The sequence below is a fragment of the Lithobates pipiens genome, unplaced genomic scaffold, assembly GCF_037356315.1.
Source record: "Lithobates pipiens isolate NorthernLeopardFrog02 unplaced genomic scaffold, aLitPip1_a1.2 Scaffold_11, whole genome shotgun sequence".
Lineage (NCBI taxonomy): Eukaryota > Metazoa > Chordata > Amphibia > Anura > Ranidae > Lithobates > Lithobates pipiens.
The window spans coordinates 16,107,903-16,125,239 of NW_027507696.1; the positions used below are offsets into that span (position 1 = coordinate 16,107,903).

Genomic DNA, 17,337 nt, shown 5'->3' on the forward strand with positions numbered 1-17,337 from the left:
CCATCAGTGATGCCTCAATTCTGTCTATCAGTGCCCATCAGTGCAGCCTATCAGTGCCACCCTTAAGTACCCATCAGTGCAGCCTTTCATTGCCCATCAGTGTCACCATGAGTGCCCATCAGTGCTACCTATCATGCCCATCAGTGCTGCATATCAGTGCCACCCATCAGTTCTGCCTATCAGTGCCCGTCAGTGCCCACTCATTGGTGCCATCTCATCAGTGCCGCCTTATCAGTGTCCGTCAGTGAAGGAGAAAACTTACTTATTTTACTTTTACTTACTTTTTAGTTTTTTTTTTTATTTGTTTAGCAAAAAATAAAAAATGCAGAGATGATCACATACCACCAAAAGAAAGCTCTATTTGGGGGAACAAAATGATAAAAATTCTGTTTGGGTACAGTGTAGCATGACTGCGTAATTGTCATTTAAACAGCGATAGCGCTGAAAGCTGAAAATTGGCTTGGGCAGGAAGGGGGTGTAAAGTGCCTGGTATTAAAGTAACGTAGTTAAGGACAAAGGTCAGGGGCAGTATACTTTAGGTAGGATTTCAAATTAAAAAAAAAACAAAAAACTTTTTTTAAATTAGTATCTGTGTCATTTAGTGTCAGTGGGTTTTAGGTAGGATAAAAAAAAAGCAAAATGTGCATCATTGTTTCTGAGCCATATACCTGCGATCATCAGAAGCAGGAGAATTTATTTTGGGTTGTTCTTTAGCAGCAGGTTATAGTAGTAGCAAGAAAAATACAGGTACATTTAAAAATATATATCTTTATTACCGGTAGTATTTTGGGCCAGTTTTCCTTTGATAAGAAAAAAAAAAATAAAGGAGATTTTCATCTACCACTAAATGAAAGCCCAATTGGTCCTGAAGAAAAAACAAGGTATAATCCACCTGAATACACAAACTAGTTGCGGTAATAAGTACAGTTTGAAAAACACAGGTCAAAGTTGCAAAATTGTGTTCAGGTGTTCGCATTTGTTTTACCCTGAAGGGGTTATTTATGGTATGAAAACAGAACATTATACACTGTAACTGCCAAGAAGGTTCACTGTGTCCTGGATACTTTGGCATTACTGTAGCCGCCTTGTTGTATTGTTCTATGTGGATGGAACCTGCTGCTTTGAAAAAAAAAAAAAGTGAAAAAATTTTTTTTTTTTAAAAAGTGAAAAAAAAAGTTAAAAAAAAAACTAAATTGAAAAAAAAAAAAACACAACAGAATATTATAAAAACAACAATTAACAATCTGATATGCATAAATTGATAATTATTAATACATTTTCTTAGAATTTATTCAACATAGGACCTTCACAACTGCCCCAGGGTTAAAAAAAAAACTGAACAAATACAGACAAGGAATACACAAATCTTTCTAAGTGAAGCTGGTTGTATATTCCAGAAACTCACCCCCCTCCACCCCCCCCCCCTTCATTGGTGTCTTTCAGTTTCATGCTCCATGTCCCTTCCATGGTGTCATCCTCGCTCCCCTCCTCTTTCACGCTCCCTGATCCGCTCTCATGCTCTTTAGATTATTAACTTCCTGAGCAACACAAACCAGTTCTACAACTTTCTGTCTGCCAGTCTCATCCAAAGCTCACAGATGATAGAGAGACAACAAGCAGGAAGGACAAGCTGATCACTAGATTTGAATCAGTGTACTTGGATGAAAGGATGGTGAGCCATTATCTGCCTGAATGAAAGCATCTAGCAAAAAAAAAAAAAAAAAAAAAATTGTCATGGCAATTGCAGTAAACTACATGAACCTCCATTAATGGTTTTTCAGACATTTGTCTGTCTTACGCTCTTTATTACCATTTTTTACCCCAGTATTTTCCCTGCCAATGTTCATTTTTGCATGTTTCCTGTGGTTTACTGTAATTTCAAGGCTGTGTTTTTCCCTGTGCATCCATGATGACGTACAAAAAGACACCCAAGTGGTGTCCCCCCAAGATGTCTCTACCAACGTTAGAAGGCTAGTTAGCCGTGCTGCAACATGGGCACCTCATTTGCCACTTAGGGTGACTCCCTGGTATTTACCAGGAGAAAGTGCCCTTCTTTCTCCACTACAGATATCCCAACTGCAGACAGCCATAAAAGAAGTCACCAAGACCATCGGCAGTATGTTATCAGGTGAGACACAGACTATGGTACAATGCTAGAATCGTTATAGGAGTGTTTCCTAGCTTGTGGTGTTTTCCCAATCTATCACCAAAACTATAGATTAAAAAATGAGTCTGCTTCTTTTAAGCTGTTCTAATTACCAATTTAGGAGCTTTATTTAGCTTTTAACTAGAATTTTGGAAAACAAGCCCTGCTGGCAAGCACTGAGGACTAATGCCCTGTACACATGACCGGTCTTCCCGTCGGAATAAACTCTGAAGGTTTTTCCAAGAGAATTCCACATGGTCACACCAAAGTCCAACCGTCAAGAACGCGGTGACGTACAACACGTACGACGGAACTAGAAAACGGAAGTTCAATCGCCAGTAGCCAATAGCCTCCATCTTGTACTTGCTTCAGAGCATGTGTTGTTGTTGGTCTGTCGGAACAGCATACAGACGAGTCGTTTTCCCGAAAAAGAAAATGTTTGGAAAAAATGATAGAACATGTTCTCTTTCTAGGTCCATCAGAATTTTCGATGTAAAAAGTCCGGTCGGCATATATGATGAAAAGCTCCCATCTGACTTTTTCTGTCGGAAATTCCGCTTGTGTGTATGGGGCATAAGGCTGGCCATACACTGGTAGATCTTCAAATAAGCATGCGTACGAACATTCATACGAAAATTCTCAGTACATTTGACAACTCGATGAATGTCATTTAAAAGCAGTTCAAAATTTTGTTTGCTTTGAACTTTTTTTTTTAAGAGTGAATGGACTTGTGATGTAATGAAATGAAAACTACAGTCAGCCCAGGTTCACACTGAGCTGCGGGAATGAAGCCGTTGCAGTTCAGCTGAACATGTACGATTTCACTCCCGCATGTCAGTCCCCATTTCGGCTGCGATCTCACCGACATCTTTGCGGGTTCCTGCACAGATGTCTCCCTGAAATCGCCAAAAGTAGTACAGAAACGACTTTTTGAAATCAGCGTGGCGCTGCAAATGCGTCAATTAGGATGGTGTCGTTGCCGGCAGTTGCCGCCGATTTGACATGTCGAATCGCACCAATGTGAACCAGGGCTCACTGTTAGAAATCTGTTCGTTTAAGAGAAATTTTCCATTCTGCTCCTCTAGAATTTTTTGTCACCGCAGTCAAAAATGAACATCGATTTGACCCCACTAACGAATAGAAAAATCAAACGAATGTTCTTAAAATTAGAACATTTTGAAAAAAATTCTACTAGTGAGTGCATGGCCAACTTTGAGCTGAGCTGTATGAAGTTCTTTATTCATTTGTAAATAGAATATGCAGCCTTGTTTAACAATATGAAGACAGGTTCACTCTTTTGGGCTCGGTTCACACTTGTGCGATGAAGGAACCAGCGTGATTCCTGTGCGGGCTCCCACATCGCACCTGAATCGCCGGTGGTTCACACTGACATCTGCGAACCGCTGTGGGTGTCAATATAAAGTTAATGACACCCCCAGATCGGTTTGCAGATCGCAGTGCGAACTGTGAAATGGTGCAGGAATCACACCCATGCCATCCGATTCCAGTGAGGACCAAAAAAGGATCCTGCACCATTTTGGTGCAAATGCGATGCGATTTTAGCCAGTTTTTATGGCTGAATTTGTATCACACAGACATCACATGTGATCAGCATTGCGGTGTGAATCACACGTGATGTCTCTGATCACACAAGTGTTAACCCAGCCTTAAGCAGGATAAATTACGTTACCCTTTCCTACAGTAAGTAGTTATATCAGCAGCCCTATATAATTTGTTATCTATCTGGTTCAAGGTCATTCTCCTGTGTGTAGTTTCTCATAAATATATAAAACTATAAAACATACTTACATATGCATATTTTAAGACAATGTAGCAAAATCTAAAGCAATGCAGATTTTACAAATGGATTCATTTTCTAAGGTCCTAATGTGAGGTAAACCTGTGTCTGATGACATAAAAGAAATAGCTTTAGGAAAAAAAACACACATTTTATGCTTTTTTGTACTAGGATTTAGGTACGTTTAGCGTTTTTTTTTTTCCTTCCAGGAAACTGCCATTAAAAATGCAAGACAGAAGGGTTTTTTTACAGCCTCTAAATGCTGTACATAAAAATATGCCTCTAAAAGTCCTATTTTGCATGGACACATAGGATAACATTAGCTGCTTTTACAGGCTTAACGCTAATGCCGCGTACACACGACCGGACTTTCCGGCAGAAAAGGTCCGACTGTCTTCCTGACGGACTTTCGGCGGAGTTACAACAGACTTCCGAACGAACGGACTAAAGTCCGTTTGAACGTCTGTTCGTTTTGAACATGATTATGTACGACGGGCTTAGAAAAGAAAGTTCAATAGCCAGTAGCCAATAGCTTCCCTTGCGTCGTATTTGGTCCGTCGGACCAGCACACAGACAAACGTTTGAGTCCGTTGGACAGATTTGAAACATGTGCTATTTCTAGGTCCGTCTGATTTTTTTAAAGAAAAATGATCCCACACACGATCGGACTATCCGACGGAATGATTCCATCGGACCTAGTCTGCTGGAAAGTCCGGTCGCTTGTACGTGGCATAAGGCCCCATTCACACCTGAACGTTTTGTAGCTTGAAGTCTGAAGCTACAAAAGGCTGGAGGGGAAAAATTGAATTACTCTTTATGGAGATGGTTCACATCTCCACTCCAAAATGCCTGCAGCCAGAAGCTCCAAAACGCCTGAAGCTCAAACAAGTTTTGTAACTTTTTTTTTTTTAGGGAGATTTGGAGCCAAAAACGCAGTAAAAATGCGGCAAAAATCGATGTAAAATCGCGCAACATTCTACCTGAAGACGCTACGCTCAGGTGTGAATGGGGCCTTAACTCCCCTAGAAGCAGTGTTTTTTTTTAAGCTACTGTGCATGGACCCCAAATATACAAATTGTAATATAAAATAAAAGCTTTAACCAAATGCGACACTGAAATAGTGTTACTTCGGTGTGATTTCAAAGCCGTAGGTCAGTGCGATGTCATGTGTTGCTTTAATACATCTGTGCAAATTCATGCACAGGTGTCTATGCATGTCACACATGAAATCGCTAAAAATAGTGCAGGAACCTTTTCAAAATTGTTGCAAGACGGAATCGCACCGATTTAAAAGGTTCCATAGGCAGGGTGCGACTTGTCATGTGATTTTAAACTGTCATATCACATGACAAGTTGCGCCGGTGTGAACGGGGGCTTATTCTATAAACGGCAGGCAGCACATATGAAGAATGTGTTTGTATTTTGCAGTTCGTAGACGGGAAGGACCGTTACTCCTGAATCGTGATATGAATAGATATTGTCGCTCTATCTGGGGTGATCCCTCGCTTTCCAATTATAAAAGGTGAGCCAAAGTTTCTGCTATTTTATTCTGCCTTTTTTGCCAAAACATGAATTACCATCCCTATTAGCAACAAAAAAAATAAAATAAACATAAACAGGACCCAGTTTACCATTGGGCACAATACGCCCTGTGCCCATAGGTGGCAGAAGCAAACAGTCATATTGTCCCTGTATCAATATTGACAAGACATTTTTTTTAAATAAGTTCACATACACATTATTATAATATTTTAAGCCAGGTTAGGACCAGAAAAACAGGTAACTGTTTTGCGTGATTCGAGCAGAGGGAATGCCAAAAGTTGTTTGTGCCTACAGGCTCTAGTAATGGAAATTTGCCCTGACTGTACACATAAATTTTGCATTTCCAATACGTGTGTATACAAGGAAATGATTTTCAACTGCCGGTTTACTGCACCTAAAATGTTAGTAATGATTCACATAACCCAATAATGCAGTGCCTTGAAAAAGTATTCATACCCCTTGACATTTTCCACATTTTCTCATGTTACAACCAAAAACGCAAATGTATATTATTGGGATTTTATGTGATAGACCAGCACAAAGTGGCACATAATTGTGAAGTGGAAGGAAAATGATAAATGGTTTTCTAAATTTTCTACAAATAAGTATCTGAAAAGTGTGGCGTGCATTTGTATTCAGCCCCCTTTACTCTGATACCCCTAACTAAAATCTAGTGGAATCAATTGCCTTCAGAAGTCACCTAATTAGTAAATGGAGTTCACCTGTGTGTAATTTGAGCTCAGTATAAAATACAGCTGTTTTGTGAAGCCCTCAGAGGTTTGTTAGAGAACATTAGTGAACAAATCGCATCATGAAGGCCAAATAACACACCAGAAAGGTCAGGGATAAAGTTGTGGAGAATTTTAAAACAGGGTTAGGTTATAAAAATTGATCCCAAGCTTTGAACATCTCACGGAGCAATCCATCATCCGAAAATGGAAAGAGAGTGGCACAACTGCAATCCTACCAAGACTTGGTCTTCCACCTAAACTGACAGGCCAGGCAAGGAGGGCATTAATCAAAGGAGCAGCCAAGAGGCCCATGGTAACTCTGGAGGAGCTGCTCAGGTGTGAGAATCTGTCCACAGGACAACTATTATGGCGCGTACACACAACCATTTTTTTTCCGTCAGAATAAACTCTGAAGTTTTTTCCGACGGAGTTCCGCTGAAACGGACTTGCCTGCACACGATCACACCAAAGTCTGATCGTTTAGAACGCGGTGACGTATAATAAGTACAGCAGGACTAGAAAAAGGAAGCTCATTAGCCAGTAGCCAATAGCTGCCCTTAGGTCGTTTTTGGTCCATCGGAACAGCATACAGATGAACGGTTTTACCGATAGGAATTGATTCTGTTGGAAAGATTTAAAACACGTTCTATTTCTGGGTCCGTCAGAGTTTTTGACAAAAAGTCTGCTGAAGCCCACACACAATCCGATGAAATGATTCCGTCTGACTTTTTCTGCCGCAAAGTCTGACCGTGTATACACGGCATTAGTCGTGCACTCCACAAATCTGTCTCTTATGAAAGAGTGAAAGCCATTGTTGGAAGAAAGACATAAAAAGTCCCATTTGCATTTCGGGAGAAGCCATGTGGGGGACACAGCAAAAATTGAACTTTTTGGCCTAAAAGAAAAATGCTATGTGCTGCGCTATGTGCAGCGGAAAACTGACACTGCACATCACCTTGAAAACACCATCTCCACTGTGAAACATGGTGGTGGCAGCATCATGTTGTGGGGATGCTTTTCTTCCACAGGGACAGGGAAGCTGGTCAGAGTTGATGGGAAGATGGATGGAGCCAAATACAGGACAATCATAGAAGAAAATCTGAAAGCCCCTGTACACACGGTCGGAGATTTCCACAACCAAATCAGTCAGATTTTGCCCGTCGGATTTTGTCCGTCGGATCTTGTCCGAAACTGTTGCATACACACGATCGGAGAAAGTTGGCGAAAAATCCGATCTTTCAGAACGTGATGACGTAATTTCGTTACGATGGGACTAGTAGCCAATAGCTTTGATGTAGGAATTTGATCTGAGCATGCGTGGCACTTGGTCCGATCAAAATTCTCTACACATGATCGGAGTATGTCCGATCGAACCAGTTGGTCGGAAAATATTTCCAACATGTTGGAAAATTGGGTCCGACGGATATTCCCATGGAATCAGTCCGATGCATACCACACACATTTGCATTATCCGACAACGCGGTCCGATAGGACACATTCTGACGGATTCTCCGACCGTGTGTACAAGGGCTTAGAGTCTGCAGAATACTTGAGACTGGGGCGGAGGTTCATCTTCCAGCAGGATAACGACCCTAAACATACAGCCAGAGCTACAATGGAATGGTTTAAGTCAAAGCATATTCATGTGTTGGAATGGCCCAGTCAAAGCCCAGACCTAAATCCAATCTGTGGCAAGACTTAAAAATTGCTTTTTCACAGACGCTCTCCATTCAATCTGACAGAGCTTGAGGTATTTTGCAAAGAAGAATGGGCAAAAATTCTACTCGATAGATGTGCTTACAGCTGTAATTGCAGTAAAAGGCGGTTCTACAAAGTATTGACTCAGGGGGGCTGAATACAAATGCACGTCACACTTTTCACATATTTATTTGTAAAAAATCATGAAAACCATTTATCATTTTCCTTCCACTTCACAATTATGTGCCATTTTGTGTTGGTCTATCACATAAAATCCAAATAAAATACATTTACATTTTTGGTTGTTGCATGTTGTAGATTGTAGCATGATAAAATGTGGAAAGTTTCAAGGGATATGAATACGTTTTCAAGGCAGCTATATGTTGGATATGCAGTAAAAACTGCAGCAAATATGTTGTATTTCTTGTATAAAGCTAGTACTTGCTTTTGATTTGTACTATGGTTTAGACTAGACTAGTGACAGTTGACATATAATTTGTTTCTACAGGCAATAAGCATTTCAACGTCATTTTTTTTTTATAAATAATAAACCTGATAACTAGCATGTGTCATTTAATGTGCTACTTCTGATTGTGTATGTTTCTTTCTCAGGTGTGGATCTCGAGACAGCTCTTACCATGGAGAAAGATGTCTAGATGTCTTGGTATGAGTGTTGGAGTGTTAATACTATAGCACTGATATTATAAGCTGGAATGTTAATATCACATGCTTTAATATATCTATGTTTCTAGATACCGGAATCCCATCTCTATGGATATGAAGTGTGGCCAATGAATGGGACAGAACCAATTTATAAAATATCAGATGGGTCTGGTGTTTCTGATACAGATTTCTTGCTGTATGTGAAGGTGGCCCAGACAGAAAAATGTGCGTTAAAGGTAAGAAATGCCAAGGTCAGGAGTGCATAATGCACAGAGCGCATGGGTCAGGAATGCCTAACGCACAGATCGCCAGAGTTAGCAGTGTGTAATGCACAGTGCTAGGTTCAGGAGTGCAAAACCAGTACATATCCAAATTCACCCACCGTCCCCAGTACAGCTCCCCCAGTACACAGATATTCTCCCCAAGTATGGATCTCCTCATTACAGATTCCCCCTACCCCTTAGTACAGCTCCCTCTAATACTAATGTCCCCCCTCACCCAATACAGTCTCTCCCCTCCATGAAACACACTCACCAATTTAAAGTGAGAGGAAGTCCTCCTTCAGAGGTGTAATGTAATTGGAGCCCGAGGAGGAACTAAGGAAAGCTTCCTTCTCTCTGAACTGCAGCTGCCTCTCTTTAGACCTGAACGGCAAAAGGTCCAGCGGTTGCAGTGCTTTGGCGGCACACAAACTGTCAGCATTAGATCCTGTACCACAGATGCTCTGGGGGGGATTGGACCCCCTTATCTACGCCCTTGTGAGTGTCATATTCCTGGTGGAGAAATGCAGTTGCTACATCCATTGCATGGATTTTCAGAAAGCCAGCCTTATATCTGTTTTAAAATTACAAGAGATACATCCAATATTTTAACGAGACCTAGCAGGTATGGGGTCTTGTGTAGTCACCAGAAACATGGAGGGCCCATGCCCACGCCACATTCAAAACACAATGGGTATGTAATCTACTGCAGGTGTCAATATATTCCTTACCCCAAATGCAGATCACAAACATAGTATGTTTGCCTGCACAGGATCGTACAGTACCGCAGTATCATGCAATCCTGTTGCAGTGCTTTTTAAAAGTAGTGCGTGCATCCACTGCAATTTCAGCCCATTCAATTGAATGGGTTGAAAATCGTACCACACTGAATTACACAGAAACATGGTCTGCGTTCCTATGTGATTCAAGTGTGAACTGGCCCTGAGAGATGTAAAAAAAAAAACTTGTTGGGTTGTTTCATTCAGCATCTGTAAAAAAAAAATAAAAAATATTAGTTTTGGGTGGACTGACCTTTAAAAACAATTTACACAGTTTAATTATTATTATATAATGTAATTACTATACTGTAATGGCATTGTTTAACAAGAAAGACTTGTGATTACAAATTAAACTTGCATTTTTTCAGACTTGTCACTTATAACGTACTGAATAATCTACAACAAATATATTTAAAGACGTAACTGAAAAATCTTATTTGCTATAAGAGATCATACAAAATCCAACAACCTGCACTAAGTCACTGCTTGTCATAAAAAAACTCTGCACTAATAAGATGACAAATAATTATAGTTGCTTGGGGACTCACAGACCTTCATGTGCAGTAACACAATACAACCAATTCCCCCAGCTATTTAAATTATGTGATAGAAAAAAGCAAATGCATCCTTGCTGATCGGGAACATCTTATATAGCTCCCTCTAGAGTGCATCTGTATTTACTGCACAGGTCTGATCTGTTTGGCTTGTGTACAACCTGATTTTGTTCTGTTGCCAATTTTAATATGTCACAATGCAAACACTCACTGCTTTGTAAATGGGGTAAGCTAATAGAGCTCTTACTTATTTATTTAATACAGGTACTTATATAGCGCTGTCAATTTTTATGCAGCGCTTTACATATATATTGTACATTCACATTCCCTGCCCTCCCTCAAAAAGCTTACAATCTAAGGTCCCTAACTCACATTTATACATACACATACCGGGGCCAATTTAGACATGAGCCAATTAACCTACCAGTAGATCTTTGGAGTGTGGGAGGAAACTGGAGTACCCAGAAGAAACTACTTGATGTAAATTCTACTTTGTTGTGAGCCATGTCATTTTTGTGTTGTATTTTCCAGCCCATAGTTATTGCTTATGCGTCTTACTGTCAGCTGGACCGCATAGGTCGTCCTATTGCTGGAGTCATTGTGTTCTGTCCAAAGCGCCTTCGAGAGGGAGTATTCCAGCATCATCACATTGTACAGGTATGGCAGCCACAGCCGACCACTTTCAAAAAGTCCACAGTTTGTATCTTAAAGCCTAAATTTACATACAAAAAAATATATGCTAAAAAAGCATAAGGGACATTACTTACCTTCAGCATGATGTGCCCCTTGTGCTAGTTCAGTAAAAATCATCTTCCTCTGGTGCTGCATCAAGAGTGCCTGGCTATGTACACCAGTTCCTACTTTCAGAGAAGTCATACTACAGCTTCTGTAAATGAAAGAGGATCTATGAATAGAAGAGGCAGATCTTTCAATCATCCACCCATCCTCCATTTAGATCTGGTTTCATTCACAGAAACTGCAGTTCTATGAATGCAGAAGCTGGGTGGACATAGTTGGGCACTCTTGATAAGTGCAGGTGACAGTTCCTCAGTTCCATTAACCATACGATGGAAGATTATGGTGGCTGGAGCAAGGGAGGCATCATAGGGCTGAAGATGTCTACTGAACTAGTACAAGGGAAACATCACATTGTATTATTGTCCCTTGTGCTTGTCTTGTATTTTTTCTTGTAGGTACACTTATGGCGCGTACACACGATCTGATTTTCCGTCAACAAATGTTGGATGTGAGCTTGTTGGCGGAAAGTCTGACTGTGTGTATGTTCCATCGAACATTTGTTGTTGGACTTTTCGTCAACAAATGTTGGCTAGCAGGTTCTCAAATTTTCCATCAACAAATGTTTGTTGTCGAACTTTCCGATCGTGTGTACACAAGTCCGTTGGACAAAAGTCCATGCATGCTCGGAATCAAGTACAAGCCGGAAGCGCTCGGTCTTGTAAAACTAGCGTTCGTAATGGAGATATCACGTACGTCTTCTACGTCACTACGTTCGTAATTGTTGGCCGTTGTTGGCCGTGTTGTGTGACCGTGTGTATGCAAGACAAGTTGGAGCCAACACCCTTCGAACAAAAATCCACGGTTTTGTTATTGGAAAGTCTGATCGTGTGTATGGGGCATTAGGCTTTAAATGGTCATATAACCCCAAACACAGCTACGTTATGTCTCTAACAGCCAAGCACAGATAGTTACATGATAAGTTCACCTTTTAAAATAAAAAAAAATGCACATTTTTTTGCAGGTAAAAAAAAATAATGTGCATTTACTACTTTTTTTTTTAGGAGCCTGGAAAGAATTGCGCCCAGGATCAGAAGATTGTTGGTGCCATGCAGGTCTCATGCAGACTGTCAGTGTAAGCTGTGTGCTCGTACATCGTATGGGCTGGCAGTTTCACACAGACAGGAAGAATCAATGAACTACCGCAACGCTCAACAGCGTCCCCCGTAGTTTATTAACAACAAACTGACAGCTGCAAAGGCTGACGGTAGTTGTAGTCCATTTATTTACAGAACACTGTGAAGGAATGAAGCAGCCTTGTGGGAGGAGCCCCGCACGGGTACTCTCTTTTCAGAAAGTGACAGCTAGTATGGGGAACTTCTCCCCATACTGCTTCACAGCGAGAGCTTGGATTGTCAAGCCACTTTGGAAATGGAAACATGTTATAGGTTCCACCCTAAAAATGGGTGGAACCTGTAACATATTCCCTAAGCTAAACTTATCCTTTAAAGTGGAGCTATACTCCCCTTCTATCCAGAGATGCAGTCTCCCATATCTCCCCGCCAGCCACTGTCATCTCTGGTCAGATTGTCTTCCGGGTACCGATCTTCATTGGCCTGGCTGGGATTATGTCATTTCATGCATGCACCGGAGTTCATTCATCTTGGCATTGTTGAAATTTGTACACTGAGCTGAGAGTGCATGAAACTTTAATGCATGGAGAGACATCATATGTCCCTTCTGCATTAAAAACCTGCCTGTTATTTAATAAAGTTTCACTTTAAGTTTAAATAAACAATATCCAGTTCAGTACATCTTTGCATACATGTTTCCATGTTTAATCCCTTTAATAATGGTTCAATTACAGAAAAATAAAATTTTATAGCGTTTCCCACAAATCCATTAAAGTGGATGTAAACCCTCTCCTATATCCAGTGAAGTGAACAGCCTCAGATGATACACAGAGATGAAACAAATATCCCTACATAAGTTTTACATGTATATCTGCTGTCTTCAGCTTTATATAATGTTTAGAAGGTGCACATCATGTTAGAAATTTTCACTTCCTCATTCAGCAGTAGCAGTGTAGTGTTGGATTAAACTGGGAGGCAGCTGATTGGAGGAAAGCCCCCCCCCCCCCCACATAGGCAGAGACTTTCAGAGCTCTGCTGTGAGTAGAGCAGCTTTCTGCTAATCTATTTATAACATCCACCCTGACACAAAATTCAGGCTGATTTTATCATGTGTCGGAGAACTTTTCAGAAGTTATCATGCTGATAATAGAAGAACGGTGCAGGAGACAGCTGCGGGACATAATGCTTTGAAGAGATTCATGAATTGGGTTTACATCCATTTTAAGCTCCTTACTTCTTGTTTGAGCTCACGAGTTCTCTGAGTCCCTGTTGAACTACAGAGCACCTTCCCCTACTTTTATTTCCACAACATAAGGGCGGGGTGTCCTGTAGTTCAGCTGAGAAGAACTTAAGCAGGACTAACTTTAGTGCAGCAGGGGTAACTTTTTGAGATGGGAACGAGGGACACCTTTTAGCAAAAGTATGTAGGCATAGCACAGACCCCCTGCCATGCCGCCTTAAAGGAAAAAAGAAAAGATTAGTTAAATTTGTGCATTTTTTTCCCCACTACAATTCCTTTTGCTGGCTTTTGACATTTACAAATGCAGCAATTTAGAAATGGGATGAAAGGTTTAGCAGCGGGGAACAATTTTTAAATTAAAGTTAAATAGTGCATTGCATATACAACTATATAGATCAGACCAAAATGAGGGACAAATGAGGAGGAAAAAGGGACAGAGGGACTTTGTTCCAAATCAAGGACAGTCCCTCGAAATCAGGCATAGTTGGGAACCAGGGGCGGCCGTCCATTAAGGAAGCACGGGTGCCACCCCCCTCTATCCATGCCACCCCCCCCCCCCCCATATGGGTAATGGATAGATTCATGCAAGAATCCAGCCCCTATTAAAGTAAACCCGCTAATGTTTTTTTTTTTACCACCTGCAAAGCAAAAGGCATAATGAGCTAGTATGCACCGCATACTAGCTCATTATGAAATACTTACCTTAGAACGAGGCCCCGACATCTAGCCCGATCCACGCTGAGGGATCTGACATGCTTCCTCTGCGTTTCTTCCGGGTATCGCGGCTCCGGCGCTGTGAGTGGCCGGAGCTGCGAAATCGTCACTCCTATGCATGCGCAGGAGATTTTTTTTCCGGCTGGTCGGCCACTGCCGGATTTTCAGCCGAGAATCCCCTTGTGCGCATGCGCCGTTGCAGTCAGTGGCGCATATCGAGGGGAATACCTGTACGGTTTAGGAGATTTTTTTTTACCTACAGGTAAGCCTTATTATAGGCTTTCCTGTAGGTTAAAGTAAAAAAAAAAAAAGAGTATACAACCACTTTAATGCATCCGGCTCCTTTCAGGACGCCAGGCGATTGAATTACAGCGGCAGAGGTGGTTTTTTTAAGCACCTGATTAGAGCCATAGGCTCTAATAGAATTCAAAATAGGGTGGACTCGGAGCACAGAGCATTGCGCTTGGAGCCCACCCAGGTGTATTAGAAAAGCAAATGAATATTCCCTTTTATAACACTGAATCACCTCTCCGCCAATCAGGAAGCACAGGTCTGTTACCCATTTCCCGATTGGCTGAAAGGTCAGGTGATTCTATTGGATGTCTAAGAGGAGGGGTGGAGATGCATTGCAGAAGCTGCTGTGATCTCAAAAGAGAAGAGGGCACAGGAGACGCTGCCGGGTGATCCCCTGCCTGATATGCCCCTGCCAATCCCTGATGTGCCCGCCAATTCCCGGCGCTGATGGGGTAAGTGCCGGTGGACCGGCAGATTGCAGGGGGGTGGGTGTTTGCCGTCCCTCCCCAAACAAAAAACCCACCAGCCGCCACTGTTGGGAGCTATGGTACTGTAAGTGGGCACTGCAACTTTAATACGGGAAATTAGGAGCTTAGTTAAACAGGTCAATGGTTGTTTTCCACTACTTGAATGGTTTTCACGCAACAAAACACAGGGAAATGTGTGTGTATTGCAGAGATGTACTGAATGTGTTGTTTGTTTTTTTTCGCCCGGATCTGCTCTTTAAAGTGTAGTTCCCGTGAATGACTTCCTTTCTTCAGTAACAAGTCAGTGCTAAGCAGGACTAAACCAGGTAAAAAAAATAAGTTAAGCTTCCATGATCCTACATGAGCTGTGCCTTCAATCAGCATGATGCATAGACGATGGGGGATGGGGGGGTTGTAGCAGTTTTCCAATTACAAGGAAAGTAGGTAACATATTAACTGATTGTATTAAGTGATTTCAACTGTTGCTCACTTCAAAACACTATCCTGCTCTTTAATTAGTCTGGCGCTCCTCCACTTAAGGCACTTCACAGCAAAATTTAATATGTTTATCACGTAAAATAAGCAGGATAATTACTGGTGTATGTGATAGCTTTTGAAGGTTTATGCGTTTTGTCTTCCATGTGGTTTCCTTGCAGCTAAATCTTACTGTGTATTATCAGGTGTCTCTGCACGAGATCCTTCATGCTCTGGGATTCTCCAGCAGCCTCTTCGAGAAATGGATAGACTGCAGTTTTTCACAATATGGTAATGTTGACCCTCTGCCATTTCTATTCCATACATACCCTGCAAACGGATACATTGTATAATGAAAGCATACGTTTTTATGTTGTTTTATGCTTTTAAACACTTTTATGTTTACTGGGTTCGTCATTCTGTACAGCCAATGTTGTGAATTACACCGTTCAGCCAGGCAGGGTCCAGGGAACACAGGTCGGTTAGGTTTAGAAGGTTGTCTACAGTCGGATTACTTTTTACAAGCGTTTGACAGACAAAATTTGTACCGCCCTTCAACTGGAAATCTAAAAGAGCTCATATTTCCGCAATAAACAATTCATCTTACATATTCAGATTCCTGTGTTGCATATAAAATCTTCATTGAACAATGAATCATCATTATCCCTATCCAGCAAGCAGGTAGGTGACCTGGGAAGTAGTAATGCTAAATCAGAAACTAGCAGAGTAATCTCAAACATGGATGGACAAAATGACCAGTCCTTTGGTAGATAATGCAATGAAAGATAGAAATTGGAGCAGCACAGTGGCTAAGTAGTTAGCACTAAGGCTGTCGGTTCAAATCCCAACCACAGCAATACCTGCCTGGAGTTTGCATGTTCTCCCTGTGCCTGCGTGGGTTTCCTCCGGGTACTCCAGTTTCCTCCTTCAAGACATACTGGTAGGTTAATTGAATCCTGTCTAAATTGGCCCTAGTATGTGTATGTATGAATGTGAGTTAGGGACCTTACATTGTAAGCTCCTTAATGGCAGGGACTGATGTGAATGTACAATATACACTCACCAGCCACTTTATTAGGTGCAGCTTGCTAGTACTAGGTTGGATCCCCTTTTGCCTTCAGAACTGCCTTAATTCTTCATGGCATAGATTCAACAAAGTGTTGAAAAAAGAGATTTTGGTCCATATTGACATGATAGCATTACCCGGTTGCTGCAGATTTGTCGGCTGCACATCGATGATGCGAGTCTCCCATTCCATCACATCCCAAAGGTGCTCTATTGCACTGATATCTGATGCCAGTGGAGGCCATTGGAGTACAGTGAACTCAATGTCATGTTCGAGAAACCAATTTGAGATGATCTTTGAGCTTTTATGACATGGTGCATGGAATTAGCCTTTAGAAGATTGGTAAACTGTAGTCATAGGGTTGGACATATCAGCAACAATACTCAGGTAGGCCATAGCATTTAAATGATGCTCAATTGGTACTAAGTGGCCCAAAGTTTTGGCAAGAAAATATCCCCCACACCATTACACCACCAGCCCGAACTGTTGATACAAGGCAGGATGGATCCATGCTTTCATGTTGTTTATGCCAAGTTCTGACCCACCTTCTGAATGTCACAGCTAAAATCAAGACTCATTAGACCAGGCAACATTTTTCCAATCTTCTTTCCAATTTTGGTGAGCCTGTGCAAATTGTAGTTTCCTGTTCTTAGCTGACAGAAGTGGCACCTGGTGTGGTCTTCTGCTGCGGTAGCCTATTTGCTTCAAGGATGGATGTATTGTGCGTTCAGAGATGGTATTCTGCATATCTTGGTTGTAACGAGTGGTTATTTGAGTTACTGTTGCCTTTCTATCATCTCAAACTCTGCCTATTCTCCTCGGACCTCCTACATCAACAAGGCATTTTCGTCCACACAACTGCCGCTCACTGGATACTTTCTCTTTTTCAAACCATTCTCTGTAAACCCTAGAGATGGTTGTGCATGAAAATTCCAGTAGATCAGCAGTTTTTGAAATACTCAGACAAGCTTGTCTGGCACCAACAACCATGCCATGTTCAAAGTCACTTAAATCCCCTTTCTTCCCCATTCTGACGCTTGGTT

General features: G+C 41.5%; 1 protein-coding gene across 3 annotated transcripts in view; it reads left to right on the forward strand.

The window, feature by feature from the left end:
• The first annotated feature begins 1,562 nt into the window (after positions 1-1,562).
• CIROP (ciliated left-right organizer metallopeptidase) overlaps positions 1,563-17,337 on the forward strand; it is a 42,073-nt gene continuing 26,298 nt past the window's right edge. For 2 of the 3 annotated variants that reach the window (XM_077468798.1, XM_077468807.1), the window contains exons 1-6: positions 1,563-2,128; positions 5,373-5,466; positions 8,528-8,579; positions 8,668-8,814; positions 10,703-10,828; positions 15,435-15,519. In XM_077468798.1, coding sequence (XP_077324924.1) covers positions 1,840-2,128; positions 5,373-5,466; positions 8,528-8,579; positions 8,668-8,814; positions 10,703-10,828; positions 15,435-15,519 — 793 coding nt within the window. In that variant the 5' untranslated portion in view covers positions 1,563-1,839. The remainder of the gene's footprint in view (positions 2,129-5,372; positions 5,467-8,527; positions 8,580-8,667; positions 8,815-10,702; positions 10,829-15,434; positions 15,520-17,337) is intronic. The other variant, XM_077468815.1, reaches the window with a different exon arrangement.